This window comes from Neofelis nebulosa, chromosome 15 (assembly GCF_028018385.1).
Source record: "Neofelis nebulosa isolate mNeoNeb1 chromosome 15, mNeoNeb1.pri, whole genome shotgun sequence".
Lineage (NCBI taxonomy): Eukaryota > Metazoa > Chordata > Mammalia > Carnivora > Felidae > Neofelis > Neofelis nebulosa.
Window position 1 is genome coordinate 23,403,687 of NC_080796.1, and position 27,681 is coordinate 23,431,367.

At 38.2% G+C, this 27,681-nt stretch overlaps 1 protein-coding gene and 1 pseudogene across 1 annotated transcript; both read right to left on the bottom strand.

Annotated features, from left to right (window-relative positions):
- Positions 1-1,706: 1,706 nt before the first annotated feature.
- Positions 1,707-27,681, bottom strand: MRPS14 (mitochondrial ribosomal protein S14). Its single transcript, XM_058701198.1, has 3 exons — positions 27,569-27,681; positions 17,670-17,828; positions 1,707-2,172 (listed from the first exon to the last, which is right to left on the bottom strand). The coding sequence occupies exons 1-3, from the start codon at positions 27,611-27,613 to the stop codon at positions 1,990-1,992; spliced, it is 387 nt and encodes a 128-aa protein (XP_058557181.1). The 5' UTR covers positions 27,614-27,681; the 3' UTR covers positions 1,707-1,989.
- On the bottom strand, positions 10,667-17,661 carry LOC131496052 (swi5-dependent recombination DNA repair protein 1 homolog; annotated as a pseudogene).

Consider the following 27,681-nt stretch of genomic DNA (forward strand, 5'->3'; position numbering starts at 1 on the left):
GAAGAGAATTCCCAAGCAGGCTCTGTGGGGCTCGATTCCACAAATCGTGAGAGCTGAAACCAAGAGTCACATGCTCAACTGACTGAGCCACCCAGGCGCTCCAGATATTATGCCTTCTGATGTGACAGGAACTAGAACCCAGCACATTTGTGAAAATTCATCCCTTAAAAACTGAGCCTGAATCTTGCCAAGCCTCTGAATGTAACTGAGTTTTTAGGGACAGAGGACAAATCTAAAGGACACATGAAGCACACAGCCAGATATTGGTCACTGTACAGGACAAATGAGTGACATGAGGAAAACAGGAATGAGAGGCACAGCAACCAAATGAAATCTACAGATCATGCTCAGACCCAGGTTCAAACAAATGAAAAGAGGGTGTCCTATTCATGATCTACCAGAAATCCACAAATCTGATGTCCTAGTTACACTCTGATTAACACCACTTACTGGTTGGAATATTAGCTAGAGCATTCTAGTTGGTAAGTTGTAATAAAAACTTGGCAAATATGAATCCAAGGTTTGTGCTAATTCCCTCTCAAGGCTTCACCTCCACCAAAATTCCAGACTCCGCTATCCAGCTGCACAGCAGACTTGGAAAACACAGGCATCTCAAACAGCACAACTGAAACCTAAACTCACATACCTGGTTTCTTCCAAACCAATTCTTCTCTTCCTCTATTTTCTGTCTTGGTGTTGCCGTCTCCCATCGCTTCTAGTCACCCTTACCAGGAACCTAGAGGCCCCTGTATCTAGTAAATATCAGTCTCTAAGTCTTGTCCAATTTTCTTTCCTAAATAAGACTTAAAATCTGTTCCTCTTGTCTTCTTTGCTAATGCCTGAACTCCCTTTGTCCAGGCCCTGGTTTTCCAGAACAATTACAACATTCTCCTGCCTTGGTTATCTTTTGCACGGAGCCTTTTCTCTCATGGCCTAGATCTACCACACGGTTGTCCCTTATCTGTAGAGCAAACTGATGAAGCCATTCCTCTGCTTAAAACTCCAATAGCCAATATTTAAGTCTTACCTTCACATAATGTGACCTGTTCCATGACAGCCTTTGTCTTGGGTTTCTTAATCCTCATACAATGAAATGGCTGCTTCCACTCTTCCTATGCAAACATCTTGTGCCTTGCCTCTTGATTTAAGTTCAAATATCAGCTCCAGGAACACTCTCCCAATGGTACGCAGGGGCTTCCATACTACACCGTGGACAGTTTTATCACTGGGCTGGTCACTGTTGAGCTACTGAACAAAACAACCTTTTGCTATCTTTACTCATTTCTGTTACAGATAAACAAGAATACAGAAAATATATACTATTCCAACAAAACTTTTCCTCTTTGGATAGATTTTCAGGGGCTTAGAGACATTTTGTTCTGAAGGCCACTGAAGATGGAACAAGGAAATATTTAGTGCCTTTTGTTCAGCCATCACACAAAGAAGCCGAGCATTAGATCATCAAGAACATCGTCTCTACCTTCCGACATACTATTTCTCTAACAATGAGAAATGGTAAAGTGCTCTGCGCATGTCAGGGAAACTCAACCCAAGATTACAAGTTGTCACAGATGAGCTACTTGTCCATGAGTTGCAATAACTGTTAGATAAAACTACTTTATAAAATAATGTACTTAAAAAATACAGGAACTTTTAGGATGTTATTAAAAGATTAAATGTGAAGGAAAAGGCAGGTATACAGAGAATATATTCACAATATTTTTTATTACTGTACTCCTTGTACTATGCAGGGAGGCAGTATGTTTAATTTTTAAGTCCAAGAAAAGAGAGAACTCACAGATGGCCAGAGTTCACTGACAGAATGAAACATCCAAATTTCTTCATTTAAAATTAAGAAGTAATTTAACAGGCAGTATCAGGTAGACTAGACGACTCCTACATTGGACCTCTATAAAACCAGGGTTTTGTCTATTAGAAAAGTCTCTTCTTGCCAGACCTGGTTTCCCTGCTCAGTGGGTCCGGAGCTGATCACCACATTGCCCGCTGGATCCCCGACAGTTGCCCGTGGTCTGCTAAGTGACGGAAGACAATACGACTAAGCCTCCAGCGCCGCTTTACACCACGTGGACGGGATGTCATAACGCACCGATTTCGGATTCTAACAGGACAGCTATCCCGGGGAAGGGCAGCGATTTCTCCATCAGCCACTTCCTAAGGGAAGTCACAACATTATTACACATATCACAGGCATGTATTTATTCTATATGCGTAAGTCAATGCTTGGAGTAGGGGAACAAAGGGCTAGATTCACTGATACAGCCAGTTTGTCCGAAGAACCTTGGACACACTAGTGAACCCTAACCTTTGGCTAGAAACAGACCAGAAAAATGACAGAAATGTTTGGCATGCTCCCAATACAATTTTTAAAATTTTATAGAAATTTAACATAGGTACACAAAAATCTACAAACCGGAAGTGTAACAGCTCAGTAACTTTTAACAGAACATCTGAGTAATAAGGAACTAGAGTACAAAAAAACTCCAAAAAACCCATGATGGGTACCCCAGGCCCTGGCTGTGCCTCCTTTCAGACACTGAGCACAGACACTGTCAGCTAACAGCTCACCTGATTACTAACACCACAGATGAGTTTTTCTTACTCAGAATTTTATATAAATCTAGCCATATAATAGGCATTCTTTTTTATTCATTTCTCTTTGGCTTCTTCCATTCAATAAGTGAGATTCATCCATACTGTTTGATTTTCATTGTGTGGCCATACATAATTTCTTTTCATCATACTGGAATTCACTTATCCATTCTATAGTTGATGGACATCTGGGTGGTTTCCAGTTTTGAGCTATCATGAATAGGGCAGCTGTATAAATTTTTCTTTCTCCGAATCTTATTTTTATTTCTATTGAAGTACAGTTGACACACGATGTCAGCTACAGGTGTATAACATGGTGATTCGACAAGTCTACACATTGTGCTGTGCCCACCACATGCGTGGCTACCAATTGTCACCATGCCACACTAAGGCAATGCCACTGACTATATTCCTCATGCTGTACCTTCCATCCCCATGACTTATTCACCCTATAACAGGAAGCCTGTGCCTCCCACTCCCTCTTCTTCCTTGTGCCCATCTCTCCCCTCAGTTTGTTTTCTGTATTTATGGGTCTTGTGTTATTTAGATCCCATGTATAAATGCAAGCATATGTAACATTTTTCTTTCACTTAGCATATAATACTTTCTAAGTTCGTCCATGTTGTTGAAAATGACAAGATCTCATTGCTTTTTATGGCTAAGTAATATTTCACTGTGTATATATATGTATACACACACACATCTTTATCCAGTTTTCTGTCGATGGGCACTTAGGTTGCTTCTGTATCTTGGCTACTGTAAATAATGCTGCAGTAAACACAGAGGTGCATGTATCTTTCTGAATTAGTGTTTTCGTTTTCCACGGGTAAACACCTAGTAGCGGAATTACTGAATCATATAGTTTTTTGTTTTCTTTTTATTTTTTAATATTTGTTTTTGAGAGAGAGTGCGTGTGAGAGCAGGGGGGCAGCAGGGAAAGAAGGAAAGAGAAAGAACCCAAGTAGGCTCTGTGCTGACTGCATAGAGCCCAGTCCTGGGCTCAATCTCACAAAATGTGAGATCACGACCCAAGCTAAAATCAAGAGTCAGACACTTAACTGACTGAGCCACCCAGGCGCCCTGAATGAATCATACAGTATTTCTAATTTGAGCAACCTCCACACTGTCTTCCACAGTGGCTGCACCAAATTTATATTCCCACCAACAGTGCCTGAAGATTCCCTTTAACCCACATCCTTGCCAACACTTATCTTTTTAATTCTAACCATTCTGACAAGTGTCAAGTGACATCTCATTGTAGCTTTGACTGGCATTTCCTTATCATGAGTGACGTGGAACATCTTTTCATGTGTCTGTTGGCCATCTGTCTTCTTCGGAAAAATGTCTATTCATAGGTCCTTTTTTTTTTTTTTTTTCTCTTTTTAATTGAATTATTTTTTGCTTTTTTGGGGTGTTGAGTTGTAGGAGTTCTTTATTTATCTAGGGTACTAACCTATTATCATTTGCAAATATCTTCTATTCATTAGGTTGTCTTTTCATTTTGTTGATATGCAAAAACTTTTATTGTGGTGTAGTCCCAATAATTTATTTATACTTTTGTTTCCCTTGCCTAAGAAGACATATCTAGAAAAATGTTGCTATAGCTGATATCAAAGAAATTACTGCCTATATTTTCTTCCAGGAGTTTTATTTCAGGCCTCACATTTAGGTCTTTAACCCATTTTGAGTTTATTTTTGGGTACGGTTAAGTAAGTGGTCCAGTTTTCCAAAAGCATTTACTGAAGAGACAGTCTTTTCCCCACTGTACATGCTTGCTTCCTTTGTTGTAGATTAACTGAGTTTATTTCCTTTCCAGTGATCTATGTCTACTTCTGTGCCAGCAGAACACTGTTTTGATTATTATTGCTTTGCTGTTTATCTTGAAATCTGGGATTGGGATACCTCCAGCTTTGTTCTTTCTCAACATTACTTTGGCTACTGAGCTCGTAAGTGGTTCCATAAAAATTTTATTATTATTTGTTCTAGTTCTGTGAGAAGTGCTGGTGGTGTTTTGATAGGGATTGCACTGAATCTGTAGATTGCTTTGGGTAGTATGGACATTTAAACAATATTAATCCTTCCAATCCATGAGCATGGAATATGTTTCCATTTGTTTGTATCGTCTTTAATTTCTTTCATCAACGTTTTACAGTTTTTAGAGTACAGATCTTTCGACTTCTTGGTTTATTCCTATTTAATGTTTTGGGTGCAACTGTAAATGGGACTGTTTCTTTCTTTTTTTTTTTTTTTTTTAACGTTTTTATTCATTTTTGAGAGACAGAGACAGGGTGTGAGCAGGGGAGGGGCAGAGAGAGAGGGAGACACAGAATCTGAAGCAGGCTCCGGCTCTGAGCTGTCAGCATAGAGACCGACGTGGGCTTGGACTCACAAACTACAAGATCATGACCTGAGCCAAAGTGGGCTGCTTAACTGGCTCCCAGGCGCCCTGGGACTGTTTTCTTAATGCCTCTTTCTGCTACTCTGTCATTAGTGTATAGAAATGCAACTAATTTCTGTGCATTAATTTTGTATCCTGAAACTTTACTGAATTCATTTATTACCTCTAATAAGTTTTTTGGTGAAGTCTTTAGGGTTTTCTATATATAATATCTTGTCACCTCCAAATAGTGACAGTTTAACCTCTTTCTTATCAATTTGGATGCTATCTAAACCTAACTTTTGTCTGATTGCTGTGGCTAGGACTCCCGGTACCATGTAGAATAAAAGTGGCAAGAGTAGACATTCTTGTCTTGTTTCGGTTCTTAAAGGAAAAGCCCTCAGTTTTTCACCACTATATACATTCTTGTTTAAGTCATTTGGAAAATATGTGAATGTATTTATTTCTGTTGTCTCCCCATGTTTTTTTCGCAGCTTTACTGAGATGTAATTGACATATAACATTGTGTTAACACATTTAATACATGTATACCTTGCAAAATAATTACTACGATAAGGCCTAATGAACACCTCCATCACCCCAAATAATTACCTTTTTTGGGGGGTTATGAGAACATATAACATTACTCTCTTAGCAAGTTTCAAGCATGTAACGCAGTATTGTTAACTATAATCACCATTTTATATGTTAGATTCTCAGCACTTACTCAGTTTATAAACAGAAGTTTGTACACTTTGCCCAATATCTTCCCATTTCCCCTACCTCCCAGCCACTGGTAACCACCATTATAATCTATTCCTATGAGTTCAACTTATATCACATTATATATGTAAGTGAGATCAAACATTTGTCTTCCTCTGATTTAATGTAATGTTCCCAAGGTACGTTCAAGTTACTGCAAAAGGAAAATCCTACTACATTGGGTGTGTGCACGCGCACCACATTTTCTTTGAATAAATATCTCCTTCATTTGCTGACACGTAGGGTGCTTCCATGACTTGGCAACTGTGAATAATGCTGCAATATATGTGGGGGTGCAGATATCTTCTCGAATTCGTATTTTCATTTTCTTCACTCAGAAGTAGAACTGCTAGATCATATGGTTCTAATTTTAACTTTTTGAGGAAACTCCAGTTTCAATAATTAGTGCACCCTTTCTCAGACCTTTTGCCGTGCAGAAGCTGCTTACTTCTATGCAGTCCCACTCATTTATTTTTGCTTTTGTTGCTTATGCTTTTGAGGTCATATCTAAAAAATCACTGCCAACACCAATGTCAAGGAGCTCTTCCCTTATGTTTTCTTCTAGAAGTTTTACGGTTTCAGGTTTAAGTTTTCACCCATTTCGAGTTAATTATTGGGAGTAGTATAGGACAGAGGTCCAGTGTCATTCTTTGGCACATGAACATCCAGCTTCCCCAACACCATTTGTTAGAGAAACTACTCCTCCCCTACTGAGTTTTGGTTCGCTTGTTGGGAATCAACTGGATTGGGTTCTGGGCTCTTGCTTCGTTTCCACTGCTCTATGTGTTATGGAGTATCATACTATTTTGAGTACTATAGCTTTGTAATGAAGTTTTTTCTTTAAAGATTTTTTTAAAGTAATCTCTATACCAAATGTGGAGCTTGAACGCAGAAGCCCAAGATCAAGAGTCGCATGCTCTAATGACTGAGCCAGCCAGGCGCTCCTGTAATAGCATTTTAAAAATTAGAAACTGTGTAGGGGCACCTGGGTGGCTCAGTCCGTGAAGTGTCCAACTTTGCCTCAGGTCATGATCCCCTGGTTCATGAGTTTGAGCCCCACATTGGGCTCTGTGCTGACAGCATGCAGCCTGCTCTGGATCTGTCTCCTCTCTGCCCCTCCCCCAACTCACACATGCACTCTCTTTTGAAAAAAAAAAAAAAAAAGTTAAAAAAAAAGTCAGGAGGTGTGTAGGTCCTTTTACTACAAAAAAAAAAAAGAAAGCATGTGGCCTCCAGTTTCGTACTTCTCTCAGATTTGCTCTGGCTATTCAGGGGTCTTCTGTGATTCCATATGAATTTTAGAATTTTTTTTTTTTTTTAATTTCTGTGACAAAGGCCATTGGAATTTTTATAGGGATTGCAAAGAGTCTATAGATGGCTTTGTATAGTATGGACATTTTAATATTAATTCTTTTGATCCCTGAACACAGAATTATCTTTTCATTTAGGTCTTCTTCAATTTCCTTCATCAATGTCTTATAGTTTTCAGTGTACAGATCTGTTCCCTCTTTAAATTTATTCCTAAATATTCTATTGATTTTGATGCGATTGTACATCAGCTTATATTATTTCCTATTCAGATTTCTGATTTGAATACCTTTGAAAATTTTTTCTTGCCTGACTGCTCTGGCTATGACTTCCAGTACTATGTTGAATAAAAGAACCAAGAGTGGGCATCTTTTTCCTGTTCTTGATCTTAGAGGAAAAGCTTTCAGCTGTTCACCACTGAATATGATGTCAGCTATGGGCTTATTCTTTTGTTGCATGTTTCTTCTACATGCAGCTCTTTGTTGAGAGCTTTTATCATGAAATAATGTTGAATTCTGCCAAATGATTTTTCTGCATCTGTTGAGACAACCATATGATTTTTTTTTTTTTTTAAGAGAGCGAGCGAGAACAAGTTCAAGTAGGGGAGGGCAGAGGGAGAGAGAATCCTAAGCAGGCTCCACACCCAGTGCAGAACCCAACACGGGACTCAATCCCATGACCCTGAGATCATGACCTGAGCCAAAATCAAGAGTCAGATGTTCAGTTGAGACACCCAGGTGCCCCGACCATGAGTTTTATATTTTATTCTATTAAGGTGGTATATCATATTTATTGACTTGCATATGTTGAATCATCTTTGCATGCCAGGGACAAATCCCATTTGGTCATAGTGGATGATATTAATATGTTATTGAATATGATTTGCTAGTATTTTGTTGAGAATTTTTGCATCTATATTCTTCAGGGAAATTGGCCTGTAGTTTCTTTTTCTTATAGTGTCTTTATCTGGCTTTGTAATAGTATTATGCTGATCTGATAACATAAATTTGCAAGTGTTCCCTTGTCTTTAATATTTTGGAAGAGTTTGAGAAGTATATTAATTTATCTTTAAATATTTGATGGAATTCACTCATAAAGCCATTTATGGGCTTTTCTTTGTTGAAAGGTTTTTGATCACTAATTCAATAGCCTTATTCATTATTTGTCAGTTCAGATTTTCTATTTCTCCTCCACTTAGTCTCATTAGGTTGTATATTTCTAGGAATTTACCCATTTTGTCTAGGTTCTCCAGTTTGCTGGCATTTAATGAATGGTTCATATCAGTTTCTTATGATACTTTGTATTCCTGTGATCTCAGATGTAATGTTTCCTTTTTCATTGCGATTTTGAGTTCTTGCTCTTTTTTACTTAGTTTAGCTAAAGATTTGTCAATTTTGTTTATCTTTTCAAAATATCAGCTCTTAGTTTCATTGATCTTTAGTGTTCTTCTGGTCTCTCATTTATTTCTGCTTTGATCTTTATTATTTCCTTTTTTTTTTTTTTTTTTTTTTTTTTAAAGTAAGCTCTACGCCCAGAGTGGGGCTTGAGCTCACAACCCTGAGATCAAGAGTCACATGTTCTACCAACTGAGCCAACCAGGTACCCCTGTGAGTTCCTTTCTTTTGCTAAGTTGGGCTTAAAGTTTACTCTTCTTTTTCTAGTTCCTTAAGGTATAAAGTTTGGTTATTCCCCATATGATTTATGAATCTTTAAAATCTGAAACCTCTGGGATGCAGAGCAAGTTAAGAGGGAATGTGGTCTGAGGCTGGAGAATGAGGATAACAGAGCCCTGACATCTGTGGTAAAGATTCTGGCAGCTGGAGTAAGAAAGATGAAAGATCAGGTGAGATTTCCATTTTTATTTATTTTTAAGTTTTTAAATTTATTTTGAGAGAGTAAGACAGGGAGGAGCAGAGACAGAGAATCCCAAGCAGACTCCGCACAGAGATCGATCTCACAAACCATGAGATAGTGACCTGAGCCAAGAGCCCAACATGGGGCTCAGTCTCACAAACTGTGAGATCATGACCTGAGCCAAGACCGACAGTTGGACACTTAACCGACTGAGCCACCCAGGCACCCTGAGTTATACATTTTTAAGATCAATTGCAGTGTAAAGAATGAATCTAGAAGGGCAAAAGTGGTCAAGATGGAGGAAAAAGATTACTGCAAAAGTTTGCATTAAGGATTTCTTAGAAGTTTATTCTTATATATGTGCGTATTAGTGTGATTGTATTCATTTAAACCTGACAAGTATGATTGATCCTGTGCTAGACTGTAAGAAAGCACAGTAATTATTCTAACATACCAAAAGTGCATAAATTAAATAAGAAAATGCATATAAAATCCACTAAATTGTCAAACTATTAAGCATTAAGAATATTTCCTAGGTACTTTATTCTTTTTGGTGTAATTGTAAGTGGGATTGTTTTAATTTCTTTTTTCTACTTCATTATTAGTGTATAAAAATGCAATAGATTTCTGTGTATTAATTTTTTTATCATGCACCTTTATTAAAATCATTGATCAGTAAAATCATTGAACAGTTTTTTGGTGGAGTAATTTGGGTTTTCTATATATAGTATCGGGTGTCATCTGCAAATGGTGACAGTTTTACTACTTCTTTACCAATTTCGATGGTTTAAGTTCTTTTTCTTGTGTGATTGTTGCAGTTGAATTCTAGTAGTATGTTGAATAAAAGTAGTGAGAGTGGACATCCTGGTCTTGTTCTGAAACTTAGTGGAAAAACTTTCAATTTTTCACCACTGAGTATGATGTTAATTGGGGGTTTTTCATATATGGCCTTTATTAATTTGAGGTATGTTCACTTTGCTGAGAGTTTTATTGTGAATGGCTAGTGTATTATGTCAAATGCATCTACTGAGATGATCATATGGTTTTTATCCTTTCTCTTGTTAGTGTATCTGATTTGATTTGCCAAAAGTGACCCACTCTTGCATCCCTGAAATAAATCTTTGTGAATGATCTTTTAATATATTTGCTGAAATTGCTTTGCTATTTTTTTTTTTTTTTTAAAGGATGTTTTCCACCTGTGTTCATCAGAGATTTTGTAGTGTCTCTGTCTGGTTTGGTACCAGGGTAACTGTGGCCATGTAGAATGAATTTGGGAGTTTTCCTTCCTCTTTTATTTACTGGAATAGTTTAAGAATAAACATCAAGTCTATTTTATTTATTTTTTATTTTAGAGAGAGAGAGAGAGAGAGCGAGCACGAGCAGGGGAGAGGGGCAGAGGGGGAGGAAGAGGGGGGAGAGAGAATCTTAAGCAGGCTCCACACTCAGCACAGAGCCTGATGCTGGGCTTAAATCCCACAACCCTGGGATCGTGACCCATGCCAAAATCAAGAGTTGGATGCTCAACCGACTGAGTCACCCAGGCACCCCTTAACTCTTTTATACATGTTTGGTAGAGGTTATCTGTGAAGACATTTGGTTCTGGAACTTTGTTTGTTGGGAGTTTGATTACCAATTCAGTTTCGTTACTAGTAACAGGTCTGTTCAAATGTTCTTTTATTTATATTTTTAAAAAAATTTTTTAAGTTTATTTATTTTGAAAGAGACAGGGACAGCACGAACAGGGGAGGGACAGAGCCAGATACAGGGCTCAAACTCACAAAACTGTGAGATTATGACCTGAGCTGAAACCAAGAGCCAGATGCTCAACTGACTGAGCCACCCAGACACCCCTATTTACTTTGTTAAAAATTTATTTTGAGAGAGAACACATGCATACATGTGAGCTAGTGGGGTAAGGGAAGAAGAAAAGGAAGAGGGGGGGAGAGAGAGAGAGAGAGAATGAACCCAGGCAGGCTCTGTACTGTCAGCACATAGCCTGATGCAGGGCTCGAACTCATGAACCATGAAATCATGATCTGAGCCAAAGTCACGCACTTAAATGAGCCACCTGGGCACTCCTGTTGAAATTTTCTACATCTTCCTGATTCAGTTTTCGGAAAATGTATGTTTCTAGGAATTCATCCATTTGTTCTAGATTGCCCAATTTGTTGACATATAATTTTTCAAATGTTCTCTCTAATCCTTTGTATTTCTGTGATGTCAATTACTATTTCCTCTCCATTTTTGATTACATTCCTTATTTTTTCTTGATAGGTCTGGTTAAATGTCAATTTTATCTTTGCAAAGAATTAGCTCTATCATTGACCTTTTCTACTGTTATTTTTTTTCCTGTCTGTATTTCATTTATTTCTTCTGATCTTTATTATTTCCTTCCATCTACTAGCTGAGATTTGATCTTTTTCTAGTTTAAGTGTTAGGTTAGGTTGTTTGAGATTTTTCTTATTTCTTGAGGTAGGCCTGTAGGACTTTAAACCTCCCCCTTAGAAATGCTTTTGCCATGTCCTAAAGATTTTGGACTACAGTGTTTTTATTTTCATTTGTCTCCATGTATTTTTTTTACTTTCTCCTTGATTTCCTCCTGACTCACTTGTTGCTTAGTGTCATGTTGTTTAGCCTCCAGGTGTTTGTGTTTTTTCCAGATTTTTCTCTTGTAATTGATTTCTAGTCTCATACTGTTATGGTCAGAAAACATGTTTGATAGGATTTCAATCCTCTTACATTTACTGAGACTTGCTTTATGAACTTACATGTGATCTATCCTGGAGAATGTTCCATGTGTACTTGAAAAGAATGTGTATTCTGTTTTCAGATGGAATGTTCTATATATATCTGTTAGGTCTGTCTAATGTGATAATCAAAGCCTCAGTTTCTTATTGGTTTTCTGTCTGGCTGATCTATCCACTGAAATAAGTGAGGTGTGAAAGCTCCCTACTATTATTGTTTTACTGTCGATTTCTCCCTTTATATCTATTAATATTTGCTTTATGTACTTAGGTGCTCCTATGTTGGGTACATAAATATTTATAATTGTTATATCCTCTTGTAGGATTGATCCCTTTATCATTATGTAATGCCTTTTTTTTTTTTTTTGGTCTCTTGCTACAGTCTTTGTTTTAAAGTCTTTTTTTTTTTTTTTTTTTTTTTTAATTTTGGACATATGAGCAAGTTTAATTACCTGCTATACAATCCAGATGGAAATATGTGATACTTGGAAATAATGTTCATAAACTTAGGAGACATGCAGGCATTTTTAGACCACTAAACCCAAAGGTATTAAAACAGACTTCAAGGAATGTCCAAATTAGTTTTTAAAACATGATCTAAATTTTTTTCATATTTCTTTAAATGTCCAGTTTTCTTTGGAAAATTTATCCACAATCCTAAATTTTCATTTTATTTATTTTTTAAAGTTTATTTATTTTGAGAGAGAGAAAGCACACGATCAGTTGGAGGGGCAGAGAGAGAGCAGAGAGAGAATCCTAAGTAGGCTCCACGCTGTAAGCACGGACCCCGACACGGGGCTTAATCTCCCAAACCGTGAACACAACCTGAGCTGAACTCAAGAGTCAGATACTTAACCAACTGAGCCACCAACATGCCCCCTAAATTTTCATTTTAGAGCCTACTTTGTATTTATATAACAGAGTGCCCTAAACTGATGTTCATCGAGATACCTTTCTTTAAGCCCTAATGGTTTCTATCTTCCTTTTAAAATGGGTTAGGTATCTCTTAAATTGTTATTCTCAAAAATATTCTGGAGAAAAAATTATTAAACACTGACAAATTCTTCATTTCTGTTACAGGGTAGCAACTGATCATCTAACCCACAGGGGTCTATCAGCTTTGTAAGGCTGGGTTTCTTGTTCTCCTCAGACGTAGCTGACTGCAACTCATAAAGCCACAGCTGGCTCCAGCTTCTCCACTTCTGTATTAACGGTCACTGAGACACGTCAGTCTTTGATCTGTACATTTTGACCAGTTTTGGCCTCCAGAGAAGGTCTTCTTTCTTCTCAATTGGCTTCACCAATTTTGCTTTTTTCTTCACACTTAATACTTATTTGAGAAGATCCTCATCTACAACAACTCTTTGCAGATCACTGCGTGACTATCAATTTAGATTCACATGCACTGATGTTGTTTTGTTTTGTTTTTAAGGATTTTATTTTTTTTAAAGTAATCCCTATACCCAACGTGGGGCTCAAACTCACAAGCCCAAGATCAAGAGTCATATGCTCTACCAACTGAGACAGCCAGGCGCCCCTGAACTGATATTCTTGAAGGTATTTTTCAAATATGCGCGTTCTTCAAATTTATTGTCTATGTATTTAAATTTTTTTTTTGAAATTCAAACAGTTTTCTTCTGTTGAAGATGTTGGTTTCTCTGAAGAAGTCTGATCATTTTCTTCATTCTCTACTTTAAGATGTTTTACCAAACTGTAACAGGAATCAAATGAAGATCTAGTTTTCCTTAATCATTCTCTAAGTGTTACACTCATAGGTTGTCTACCTGAACTACTTGTATGTGGAGATGGTGGGCTGGCACAATCCTGTGGAGTGCTGGGGGTGGGCTCTCCATCTTGACAATGAAGTCTTGGTTCACCTCTCCCTCTGCCATCCCCACAGTGCAGAAAATGCACCTAAAGCGTTGCTACCCTGGCTTTTTTTGTTTTGCGCTCCTATTTGCACGGAATGTGTTTCTGCGTCCCATCACCTTCAGTTTGTATACATCTTTAGGTCTTGACGTGAGTCTCTTGTAGGCAGTGTACAGATGGGTCTTTTTTTTTAATCCACTCCGTCATCCTGTATCTTTGAATTGGAGCATTTAGTCCACTCACATTTAAAGTAATTACTGATATATATGCAGTTATTAGCAGTTTGGCGTGTCCTTATTGTTTTTGTAGTTTTTGTCTATTTTTTGTCCTTCTTTTTTTCTTTTCGCTTGGGGTTTGAGGTCTTTCTTTAGTGTTATGCTTGGATTTTTGTCTCTTTATTTTTTGTGTATTTACTATAACTTCTTCATTTGTGGTTACCACAGGGTTATATATAACATCTTAAGTGTTTAACAATCTGTATTATGTTGCTGTACCTTAAATTCAAACATACACTAAAAGCACTAAATTAGCCCCATCCATGTTTTATGTATATGATGTTATATTTTACATCTTATTTTGTTTATCCTTAGACTAATTTTTGTAGATAAAACTGATTTTTACTACTTTAGCATTTTAATTCCCATACTGGCTTCGTAAGTGATTAACGTACTACTTCTAGTATGATTGCCAATTTAACCAAGGAGGTGAAAAACCTATCCTCTGAAAACTGGAAGATACTGACGATGACACAAACAAATGGAAAGATATCCCATAGTCATGGAATAGAAGAATTAATATTGTTTAAATGTCCATACTACCCAAAGCAATCTATAGATTCAATGCAATCCCTATCAAAATACCAACAATATTTTTCATAGGACTAAAACAAGTAATACAAAAGTTTGCTTAGAACCACACAAGACCCTGAATAGCCAAAGGAAACCGGAGAAACAACAAGGCTGGAGGTATCACAAACCCAGATTTCAAGATATACTACAAAGCTGTAACAATCAAACAGCATGGTATCGGCACAAAAACAGACACGCTAGGTCAATGGGATAGGACTAGAGAGCCCAGAAATAAATCCACGCTCATATGGTTAATTCATCTATAACAAGGAGGTAAGGATGTACACAATGAGGAAAAGACAGTCTTTTCAATAAATGTGATTGGGAAAACTGAAGTGCTACCTGCCAAAGAATGAAACTGGACCACATTCTTACACTCCACACAAAAATAAACTTGATATGGATTAAAGACCTAAACGTGAGAAACTGCAACCACGTAACTCCTAGAAAACATAGATAGTAATCTCTTGGACATTGGCTTTAGCAATATTTTTCTAGTTATATCTCCTCAGGCAAGAGAAACAAAAACACAATAAACTATTGGGACTACACCAAAATAAAAACCTTCTGCACATTAAAGGAAACCATCAACGAAACAAAAAGGCAGCCTACTGAATGAGAGAAGACATCTCCAAATACATCTGATAAGGGGTTAATATCCAGAAACATATAAACAACTTATACAGCTCAATACCAAAAAAGCAAATAATTCAGTTAAAAAATAGGCAGAAGGCTTGAATAGACATTTTTTTCAAAGAAGACATAGATGGCCAACAGACAAAAAGATGCTCAACATCACTAACCATCAAAATCAAAACCACAATGAGACATTACCTTACAACTTTCAGAATGGGTAGAATTAAATAGTGGCATGGATATAGAGAAAAGGGAAATCTCCTGCAGTGGGAATGTAAATTGGTGCAGACACCGTGGGAAACAGTATGAAGTCACCTCAAAAAATAAAAAATAGAAAACAGTACAACCTAGTAATCCACTACTGGGTATCTGTCCAAAGAAACAAAAACACTAATTTGAAACAATATATGTACCCATACGATTATAGCATTATTTACAATAGTCAAGATATGTAAGCAACCCAAATGTCCAATGATAGATGAATGGATAGAGAAGATGTGTATGTATACACAATGGGATATTACTCAGCCTTAAAAAGCAATGAGATCCTGCCATTCGTAACAATACAGATAGACTTACAGGTCATTATACTAAGTGAAATAAGTAAAACAGAAAGACAAATGCCATAGGATTTCACTTATATGCGAAATCTAAAAAACAAAACAATTGAACAAACTACTAAAATAGAAATTCACCCACAAAAATGAAAACCGGTGATTGTCAGAGGGCAGATGTGTGGGTATACGGGCAAAAGGGGTGAAGGAAAATAGAAAGTGCAGGCTTCCAGTTATGGAATGAGTAAGTCACAGGGAGGAAAGATACAGCATAAGGAATATAGTCAATGTATCATAAATAGCGTTATATGGTGGCAGATGGTAACTACACTAGTGGTGAGGATAGCAATGCATAGAGTTGTCAAATCACTAGGTTGTACACCTGAAACTAACAGAACAGTGTGCATGAGCTATACTTCAATTAAAGAACAAAAAAAGGAAAGTACAGCATGGGGAATACAGTCAATAATATTGCAATAATGTTGCATGGTGATTACACTTATGGCTGAGCATTATGTACAGAATTTTTGATTCAATGTGTTAGTTACCTGAAACTAATAACATTAAATGTTACTTTAATGTTATTTAAATGTTATTTTAAAATTAAAGGTATATACTTCCAGTTATAAAATAAGTACATCACAGAGATAGGGAATATAGTCAAAATATTGTGTAACATTGCATGGTGACAATGACTACACTTATTATTATCATTGTACACAGAGTAATATACAGAATTAGCAAATCAAATATATATGTTGCACAGCTGAAAAAAAATTATTTCCTAATCTCCAAGAGCTTGTGCATGTGTTGCCATTATGAAATATTTAGTGAATTCTATACACTGACAATTAAGTCAATGAATGGTAGATAGTATGTGCTATAAAGTAGACTGGAGGGGAGACCAGGCTGGAAGTCAAGTTTCGTGGAGGCTGTCCTAGAAGAGCTATGAATTATGTATGTATGTACGTCCTATTATGTATATACACTTATATACCTCTCCTTGTTCCCAAAAAAGATTTAAGTCAGTTTACAAATGAGGAAATTGGGGCACAGGGACAATGAGACAATAGTGTGCACTGTGAAAAGCCTGTAAGTCTGTTAGAGACAGACCTCTGGGACAGAAGTTTGATCTGTATGCTACTTGGTAGGCAACACAGAGCCAGGATCAGTTCCTACAACTCACGGAGTCCTTGAACAGCTATTGCTGGTTCTCATACCAGAGTCATTCCTTAGGGGGGAACGGGGGTCTTCATAAATAACATCCTCCACAACATCTTAAGTTTTTCTCAGAGGCCTTCTCTTACGACTCCCTAAATGTAAGCAAGTAGCTTAATGCCGTATGGTAAAAGCCATAACCGAATGGTTCAGGACACTCAGTTTTCTGCTGATCTGGCTAATCTGGACAAGATTAAAAAGAATTAATGGTAATGAGTGGCCTGTATATTATTCAGCCAGCTTCTATAAGTATTTTTTTATTTTCCTCTGAGCTTTTGATAGTCTGAGTAGCCTTGAGTTTGAGTTCAGGTTCTCAACAAGACTCATGAATGCAGGTATGCTGTGTCACCAGCTAGGTGCAGGACCCATATGCTTCAGGAGGCCAAACACGGTTGGCATCCTCTTATTCAAGCTAAGGAGTATGAGAAGAAAGTAAACCAGATGGAAAACCACCTCAGCACACAGAGGTGGGCGAAGGAGTTCAGAGAGGCAGGCACCCATTGCCCTGGGTGAGGAACAGCTTAGGCCACATATGAGGCACATGGCCTCAATCGTCAGCACAGCCTCCCAATGCCTGGAGAGTGTTGAAAGAGTGGCAAGAAGTGGGGGAGAGTCCTTAGGTCAAAATAACTGTCCAATTTCTGTGTGATTACCATTCACCAGTACTTTCTAAAGATCATCTAATAAACAGTTAAAAGGCTAGTTAGGAATGAAAAGTTCTCTTTAATCTGAAATTCACCAGAATAACTTCAAGGGTATTAATTTAGGTTGACCGGGAGAATTTGATCATATCCTCCAGAAATTATATTGTTACTAAGTTACAACAGTATCAACGGTGCTTTTTGAGAATGATCTTGTGGCACATTGGGACGCATCTTAATTAGCTCACCTGAAGATCTTTTGGCAAAATGGTATTCTTCCTGAGGGAATTGATTCGAAGCCTCTCATCTGCATACTCGTAGGCAATTTTTCGTCTCTTCACATCACGCAGCATTTTCCAGTCTACATAATAACCTCGAACTTGACCTGAAGCTGAGGAAGGAACCATCTAAAATACAAGGAACAAGGTGAAGGACAGTGAGACCCAGGCTCTGCCAGTGTCTCTCATTCTGTGATCCCTTTTACTATTTATGACCTAATAGCTTTTTTCTAACAATTTTGGATCATTTTAATAACTTAAATAGACTTAATTCAAAATAAATAACTTTTACAAATGTACATTAAGCCAAAATGGTGGTAATTAATAATGCCAATAAGGTGTATTGGCAAGTGAAACATTTTCTTAGATTTTTATTATAATTGTTTGACCTTTACTTAGGCTAACAGTGGTTCAAAAACCAAAAAAATGTAAAAAGAAAAAACAGGGTGGACTCTCTCCTACCTCATCCCTTACCTGACCAATGATGACCCCTCCACTTCCAAAGGTATCCTTCCAGAGATCTTTGCCTATACAAATACATATACACCCCCCATCCCATGTTTCATGCCCTTACTCTTTTTTCTCATTTAACAATGTATCTTGGAGATCTTTCATATCCATAAGTTAAAAAGCTTCTCCTTTTCTTTAGGTTGTATATTCCACTGCATGGATGTGACATGCATGTGTCGAGAGTCAGACGCTCAACCCACTGAGCGACCCAGGCACCTCTAATTTTTGTTCTTTTATCTTGTCAAAGGAGTCCCTAAAACTAGCCATTCTACTAATAAGGCAATTGAGAGCTCTTTATAATTTTTTTCCCCAAATGTAGCCAATTTAAAGGCTTCATTGTCTGGCCATTAACAAGTCAGGTCTTATTAATTTTAATATCGACTCCTATCAGTAAGCCTTTTTATGGCTTAACCAAAGATACTCTCACACGCACACTCTCTCTAAACTTTAAAAAAAAAAGAACAAAAATTAGGCTTAAGACAAATAAATGTCCACATCCAATGAAAATACTCCCCCCCCCCCCTTTTTAAAGTTTATTTTGGAGCTTTCTGAGCAGGGGAAGAGGAGAGAGAGAGAGAGAGAGAGAGAGAGAGAGAGAGAGAGGGGAAGAGGGGGGTCGGGGAGGGGGAGGATCCTAAGCAAGCTCTGCACTATCAGCACAGAACCTGATTCAGGGCTCAAACCCACGAAACTGTGAGATCATGACCTGAGCCGAAACCAAGAGTCAGATGCTTAACCAACTGAGCCACCTGGGCATCCCAAAATTTCCCCTTCTTAAAATCCAGCCCTGTTTTAACTTCCTCTTCCCTACAAGATTCAGAGAGAGTACTCCAGCCTAATCTCTAGGTTCAAAGTATATCAACTATTCTTGTAAACGCCGAAAGCAGAAAGTGATTTTAGCGGAAGCCTGAGAAACAAACCGTAGGGCCTGGTTTACTATGATCAATCCCAGCCAGCCTCAGGCATTTTCATGCACGACCTTTGCAGGTGTATCCTAGACACCGCCCACTGCCCACCAGAGAATTCCTGTCCGTGGAACAGCAGCACACGTTTTAAAGTATAAAGCTAATACTTTATACTAACAGAAGGATTATAGATGCCAAGGTTGAACCGTATAACCAGAAAGAAGGCTTCTGTTAAAATGCTTTATTTTATACAGACTTTACAAAGACAACCATCTTTTCATTCTCATTTTCATTAAAAATCTCCCTGATATAAATAAGTAAATCTATTTAAAAACGTGAGCCAGTTCCTTGATATTCAGGCCGTAACCCAGTTCTCTGGAGAAAAGCGGTCTTTGTCTTACAAATCTCTCCAAAACCAGAAAGTCAAAACCCACCTATCTTTAACAATCCTAAAACCTCGCCTATTCTCAAAATGTGCATATTATAAAAGACCAGGATATTGAAACAAAATTGTCCTGTCCTTAAGAAAAAAGGTAAATTTTAAATTGCAATTATCCTGAAGCTCTCATAAAAATTTTTTTTTACATTCTTTCTCTGTCCCTTGAAATGATTAAATCTTACCACATCTCTGAAATGGAAGCGCAGCCCACAATCACCTGAGACTAAAGGAAAAAAAAAAAGTGGGAAAAAGGCCCTTCTATTTTTTTGTTTTTTTAAGTAGGCTTCACAAGCTCTACTGACTGAGCCAGCCAGGCGCCCCTTTTAAAATACAAACTGCTGAAAGAGTTCTCAAGCCCAGACTCCAGCACCTTTGATAACACACAGATATGCTCCAAATCTCCACCTTGAAGAAAACTTGGATACTTTTTCTGTAAATTTTCTACCCACCCTCTTCTCTAGGACCTAAGAGCCATTCTTTAAAATGCAAAACTTTAGGGGGAAGTTTTCATCCCCCTCCCCCAAAACAAATAAATAAATACAAGGAGGTATTTGGAAATATCAGTAAAAACAAAAGCTATAAATTTTTGTTTATATCTCATCTATGTATTTGTGTCCATATATGTTGTAAATATGAGATATTTTCTCTAACTCCAAATGATACTGCTAAAGGAGCAGTAAAGGAGCTCTATTTAGTTGGTTTGAAGGCAAATGCTTGGAAAATTTGGGCATTCTAAAACTCTCAGAAAGCTAGAATTTAACCCAAATGTTTTTCAAGTTCATGTGATCTGAAAACAGATGTGATATGAAAACTAGTTTAGGGGTGTCTGGGTGGCTCAGTCAGTTAAGCATCTGACTTCTGCTCAGGTCACGATCTCATGATTCTTGAGTTCAAGCCCTGCATCAGACTCTTGAGTTCAAGCCCCACATCTGTGCTGACAGCTCAGAGCCTGGACCCTGCTTCAGATTCTGTGTCTCCCTCTCTCTTTGCTCCTCCTCAAAAATAAACAAACATTAAAAAAAAGTTTAAAAACAGGCAAATCTTTAGAGTTATCACCATTAAATATAAAACTTTTATTCTACCTATCGCTTACAACATCGGCCACCAAAAAATAATAGCTTAGGGATAATGGCAGACTTTGTCTAATGTTTAATCAAGTTTTGGTAGGTAATTTAAACATAATTGCTTAACAAATAAAAAGTTTTAGGTAACCTTTTAAAATAGTGTCCAAATCTTTTTAGTAACTTGAAACCTTAAAGTTTTGCTAAGTTAAATGATGAGTTAAGATAAATTCATTAAATATCTAGATCCTTTCCAAATAGGACAAAATACTAAAACATTAATTACTAAACATAGGTTTATCTTTTGATTACAGAGAAACTAAAAGATATTTAGGTGTGTTAATGCTACATTAAAATATTTAGGGGCACCTGGGTGGCTCAGTCGGTTAAGTGTCCGACTTCAGCTCAGGTCATGATCTCCGGCTCATTTGTGAGTTTGAGCCCCGAATCAGACCCTGTGCTGTCAGCACAGAGCCTGCTTCGATCTCTCTGTCGCCTCTCTCTCTACCCCTCCCCGCCCACTCTCCCTCTCTCAAATATTTTTAAAAATTTCAAAAAGACATACATGTTTCTAGAAATTATAAAATGTATTCATAAATTTGCAAATTTAAGGAATGCTGATTACCAGACCATTCACAATTGCTTACTTCTTTTCACTAGAAATTAGTTTCTAAGTTAGAAATTCAAATTAATATATGTAATTAAAACTACTAAAAATAAGGGAAACATCTCCATATGCCAAGGAAGTAGGATATGTTTTCACTAAAAAAAAGTATGAGAATTAGAGATGAATTTTTGTTAAGGGGAAAACAAATTAAAAACACATGATAAAACAGAAATGTAGGGGGAAAAAGTTATAGGTTTGTTGAAAAGAAGTCTTTGAAAAGGAATATTAATGTGTGATCAAGCTGGTTAAGATTAAAATGAAATTATTTTATAAAATGAGTTTTAAGGGACACCTGGGTGGCTCAGTCTGTTAAGTGACTCTTGATTTTGGCTCAGGTCATGATCTCAGGGTTCCTGAGTTCGAGCCCCACCTAGGGCTGGGGTCAGTGGGGCTCTGCTCAGGATTCTCTCTCCCCGTCTCTGACCCTCCCCCGCTCAAGTGCCCGTGTACACCCTCTCTCTCAAATAAATAAACTTTAAAAATAAACAAATGAAGTCTTTGACCTGGAATATTCTGAAAGATTTGTTAATTAATATATAAATGGGGGGGAGGAGCTGGGGGAAAATATGTAAAAATAAGTAAAATATGGGAAGCATTGTCAAATAAGTTATACTACGTCTTTACGTTGTATTTGTAAGAGTGTGGCACATGTAGATAAAGTGGCGTTTTGGAAACATTCTTAGAGAAAAACAGTTCTTGAGCCCCACTGGAAAAGACCTTACCTAGTACTCCTGACCACTGATGCTACAGCAAAACTAAAACATATTAAGTGTTGGGTACACAACACACAGCTTAAAAAAAAAAAAAAAAAAAGAAAGAAAAGCTCCACCTGACCCTTGGTCCATACAGATGCTGCAGACCTCTAAATCAAATTGACAAGAAAGAGAAGTGGCTGGTATTGAGGTAGACTGCTTCAGTCCAAGATGACAGATCGACTTCATACTAAAAATCCATAATCCATTCTCCTTTTCCTTTACTCTGGCACTGGCCTGGAAAGATTAATGTCCCCAGCTGTATCTCCCAGGCTGTTGCTAAGAGGGCACAACCTCTTTAACTTCAGGCTTAGCTAAAATCTAACTGGGCTCTTAACTTTTCACAAGCAAATAAGACATCTCATCAGTCGATTCCCCTGAATTTACACTGCTGAGTTAAAAAGGGCCTATTCATGACTCAGAATTCATTCCTTTTGACAGGTCCCTATTTCTCTGGTTAGAGATATACATAAATGAGGCTGTGATCAAGAACTGCTCCTTAATTCTTAGAATCATTGCAAAATCTGTTGCTAAAGCAATAGCAGCCCAATAAAGATCCTTAGATTCTCGAGTCAAAGCTGTCCTTAATAATAAAATAGCTCTTGATTATCTTTTATCTGAGCAAGATGTCTGTGCTTATGGCCACCACCTGCTATGCTTAGATGAACACTTCTGGGGAAGCTGAAACTCAATTACATAAGATCACAGAACAAGTCACTTGGCTTAAAAAGGTAGCTCTTTGCATGGGGTCTTTCTTTGAATTAGTTAATTTTGACTGGTTTGGGTCTTGGGAACCATAGCTCTATAGTACACTCCATATATTGAAATTACCTTGCTTCTAGTAATAATAACTTCTGTGGTGCGTTGTATTCTCTTAAAAGCTTTAAATGCATGTTCACAGCTGTTAACCACCAAGCAAATGATTTCCCTAAGACCTGAAACATCTGGGGGCGCCTGGCTGGCTCAGTTGGTGGAGTGTGCGACTCTTGACCTTGGGGTGGTGAGTTTCAGCCCATGTTGGGTATAGAGATTACCTTAAAAAAATTTTTTAAAGGACTTGAAACATCTAAGGAACAAAGAAAATGACATTTAAAAAATTGTGAACCTGAAGCCATGACTTGTGAATATCCCAGAGATTAAGCCATAACCATATGGACAGGCCACACAAGGGAATAACAAAAACTGCGAGAACTTGAGGTTGGTAACTGAGAGTGGCGTTAATGCCTTTAATTTTGATCACATTTCTGTTAAGCTGAGAATCAGATCAAAAGGGGGTAACTGTAAAATAGAAAACCACAGACCCAAAATGGCATCACTTAGCCCTAGTCTCTAATCTAATTGTTTCAACCTCCCCCAGAAAAGCAGTCTTAACTAGTCAGTCAAGAATTTTCTGATGGGTCCCAATGAGTGCCACATGGGCCCTCCATCCCCACCCCAAAGGAAGATGACATTATCTGCACAAGGCCCAGTGCTCTTTCCCCCTAAGGGAAGGTGATCTTACCTTTTCTTTTGCCGATAACTTTCTTGCCCCACCATCCTTCCTATAAAAAATCTTCATTTTGTACAAGTCCTAAGAGCTTCCCTCTCTTGTTAGATGGGATGGTGCCTGATTCAAGATTACTTAATAAAGTCAATTAGACCTTCAAATTTACTCACCTACAGTTTGCTTAACATAGTGCAGGCATAGATTGTACAAGCCACTACAAACTCAAGACTGTCCCAAACCAGAGTAAATGCTATATGTTAATTAAATTTCAGCTACAGAAAGTAATGATGGCTTCCAATAAAAGCTGTTTATAGAAGAAATATATGTACAGAATAATAAAGAATATAAAAGTGAAAATGAGACTACTGGAAAGCAAACATATTTTCAATCTATTAATAAAAGATAAACTGAATGCCTTCAGTGCTGAAATTCTCATGGAGAAAGACAACAATTCTCCAATCACCTTTGGAAATAAACACAAATGGAATTTCAATATTGATTTCACATAACTGAGTCAAACGAATACCATGGTCACTGGGGTTGGAAACAAGTGTCCTGGAAAAGGGACCTTCAGTAAGGCTTTGAAGAGACAGAATTTTTATACAGCTGGGGCGTGGGGGGAAGGGAGAAAAGGTGAAGTTTGTCCAAACCAAAATAGAAAATGAATAAGATATATTCATACGACAAGCGGAGATCATTTTGGCTGAAAGAAACAATTTATGTTGAGGGGCATCACAAAGTTTGCTTTTACCTACGAAACTGAAAGTTAAGGAGACTTAGAACTCAAAATTAAACATTCTCCTTCAATTCTTTTCCAAACTATTTCTAATCAACTTCCTCTCTACCATCTCCTAACAGGTTTCTATTTATTTTAAAACCTCTCATTTAAAAAAAAATTTTTTTAATGTTTATTTTTGAGATAATGCAAGAGACAGAGGGGAAGACAGAGGGAGACACAGAATCTGAAGGGGGCTCCAGGCTCTGAGCTGTCAGCACAGAGCCCGACGTGGGGCTTGAACTCACGAACCCTGAGATCATGACCTGAGCTGAAGTCAGACACTTAACCGAGCCACTCAGATGCCCCTAAAACATCTCTCATTTTAAAACATGTCTCGTTTCTCATTGTATAATTTTTTTCTGACTAGAAATACACTCTTAAAACATTTATTGGTTGGTTACATTATTTCTTCTGTGAATGTTTTATGTCCTTTGCCTACATTTCTATTATATTGTCAATATTTTCTTTTTGGTTTCTAACAATGCTGTATATATGAAGACTGCAATCTATTCTGTTCTATACACTTTCCTGTCCCCTTCTCACCCCTTGTCACCTCCCAAAATGCCTCCACTGGGCCCTCTTCAATTCATGCTGTATGGTCATCAATATCTTCTAAATCCTCAACTTCTCTTACCATCTTCAGATTTTTGCTCTAGCTGAATCTTGAATCCCTCCTGATAGCCTCCCCTATAGTTTTTTTTTTTTTTTTTTTCCCCTCTCCCACGACTGGGTGTAGAGGTGTGCGGGAAGTGTACTGCTCACTCTTCAGGGCAGCTCCCAAACCTTCCTTCTTGAGAGGAAGCTGTGACTTTAATGCTTTTGGGTTATACCTCCCACCACCCCTCACTCCTGCACTCAACTACCACTTTCATTTTTAAATGAATCTAGATCCTGGCTGTTACTCTCTCCAATAGTATTATTTTTAAAGTAGGCTCCAATGCGGGGCTTGAATTCATGACCCTGAGATCATGACCTGAGCTGAAATCAAGAATAAAATGCTCAGGGGCACCTGCGTGGCTCAGTTGGTTGAGCATCCAGCTTCCACTCCGGTCATGATCTCCCAGATGGTGAGTTCGAGCCCTGAATCAGGCTCTCTCTCCTGTCAGCACAGAGCCGGCTTCGGATCCTCTGTCCCCCCCCCCCCCCCCCCCACCTCTCTACTCCTCCCCTGCTCCTCTTTCTCTTAAAAATAAATAAACATTTAAAAAAAAAACAAAAAAAAACCAGATGCTCTCTGATATTCTTGTCCTAATTCCTGGTGAGCCAATATACATGAAATTATCCCCTGATCTCTGTTCCTCGAACCCCTCTCCTCCAGTGACTTTTGTACTAACTTCCTTGCCCTGAGTCTTTTATCACCATTAAGTGCAAGCCTTCTATCATCTCAGTTTTGTGTATCTCATTCTCTATTGCTTATTCCTAGCTTGTTCCTTCAAACACCCCAAAAACAATTCCTGTGAGGTTTTTAATTCATTGATCCTCCACCTTTTCTTTTTTATTAAAACATTTTTTTTTAACATTTATTTATTTTTGAGACAGAGAAAGACAGAGCATGAACGGGGGAGGGCCAGAGAGGGAGACACAGAATCTGACACGGGGCTGGAACTCACAGAGTGCGAGATCATGACCTGAGCGGAAGTCAGACGCTTAACCGACTGAGCCACCCAGGCGCCCGGAGCCTACCACCTTTTCACTGTCAGGGCTTGATTTCCTTTCTCTTCTTACCCAGCCCGAATTCCATAGCGTGTAAATACAATGTTGTCTTTCACACATCCTCAACTCTCTGGCCCCTCTCTAACATCACTATACTTGCTCCCAATTCTTGTTACTAGTTTTCCTGTGTACTCCTATTTCATGCCATTTCTTCTTTCCTTAAATCCCTAACACCTGCTCCCACATCCTCACATGCCACTGATGACTTCTCTTTAATTACAGAATTAGAAGCAATCAGAAATTTCCATAAATATCTGTTACATCTACCCACTTAGCAGAATCTGTAATCATATGCTGTATATTCCCTCCTGTTATTAAAGATCCATTCTAAGATAGTAGCCGCTAACCACATATTCTACCGAACTTGAATTTCTACTACTTGAAATGCAGTAACTAGTGCAACTGGAGAACGTTAATTCCTAATTTAATTCATTAAAAATTTAACCTGAAGCAGCTGTAAATATCAAACAACTTTATTGTTTTGGTAGGGCTACATTTTCCATGTTAATAGTGGAAAATTTGGCATCCAAACAGATGTGCCGGAAGTAAAATTCAAACTGGATTTTGAAGATCTGGTATGAAAAAGAATGCAAATATCTCATAAGTCATTTTCATAGATTACATATTGAAGTAATATTCTGGATACGCTGGCTTCAAATATGTTATTAAAATCTTCATGTTTCTCTTTGCCTTAACATACCTACTAGAATGTTTTAAGTTACACATGTAGTTGGCATTATATTTCTATTGGACAATGCTACCGCAGGTGATGAACTGTCCATGTTCCTTAGACCAAATAATGGAACAGGGACCCATCACCTTCTACCTACACAAGGGCACAGCTCCAGCAATTCTTCCGTCTCTTAATTTTTCCCAGGCTACAGGATCTTCCGCTTTAACACAAAAACCTTCAGTTAACTTCTGTCACGTGAAAAAACAGACACAAAACACTCTTAACCCACCTGTCCTTCCAGTTACTGACCCATTTTTCGGCTCCCCTTTGCGGCAAAACATCTGCAAAGGTTCGTCGATACTCGTGGTCTCCCAATTTCTTTCTTCATTCTCTCTTGAACGCTTTGGCCCCTACCACGCCATTAAAACTGCTATGATGGAGGCCCCAACCTCCACACTGCTAAAACCAATAGCCAATTATCTCCCCCTTTTAATTGGTCTGGCAACTCTGAGCAGAGGGCTGACCACTCTGCTCCCAGAAATTCTGTCACCTGCCTCTGGGCCACGACACTCTCCAAGCTTTCCCTCTCCCTCGCTGAACGCCCAAGTCTTTGCTCGACTCTCCTTGCTTAACGTTGGGAATCCCTCGGGCCTCAATCCACGGACTCCTACTCTTCGCCACCTGCACTAACTTCTTACAAATCGGCGGCAACCAGCAGCTTTCAATGCCTGTCAGTTATAGGCTTACGAACACCAAATCTGCAATTCGGACCTCCCCTGAGACGGGTCCACACTGGGCACTACAGTTGGTAGAGGAGTAGGGGACCCGTGGGTTTGGGGATTCAGTGGGAAGGAGGAGGCATGGGGCTAAGGGCGCAGGCCTGACCTGCCGGACCGTCCGCAGCAGAGAACCCAGCATGGAAGCCGCCATGTTATTCGCCGCAAACGCCGAGACGCCGCAATTTTATTGACTACCGAATACGGCGCGGACGCGAGGGG

Excerpts from the sequence above, each read along its gene's own strand:
- MRPS14 (XM_058701198.1), bottom strand. The coding sequence starts at position 27,613 with ATGGCGGCTTCCATGCTGGGTTCTCTGCTGCGGACGGTCCGGCAG. Across the intron at positions 17,829-27,568 it reads TGCTGCGGACGGTCCGGCAG|ATGGTTCCTTCCTCAGCTTC; the intron begins GTCAGGCCTGCG and ends CTTGTATTTTAG. Across the intron at positions 2,173-17,669 it reads TTTTGCCAAAAGATCTTCAG|GAAGTGGCTGATGGAGAAAT; the intron begins GTGAGCTAATTA and ends GACTTCCCTTAG.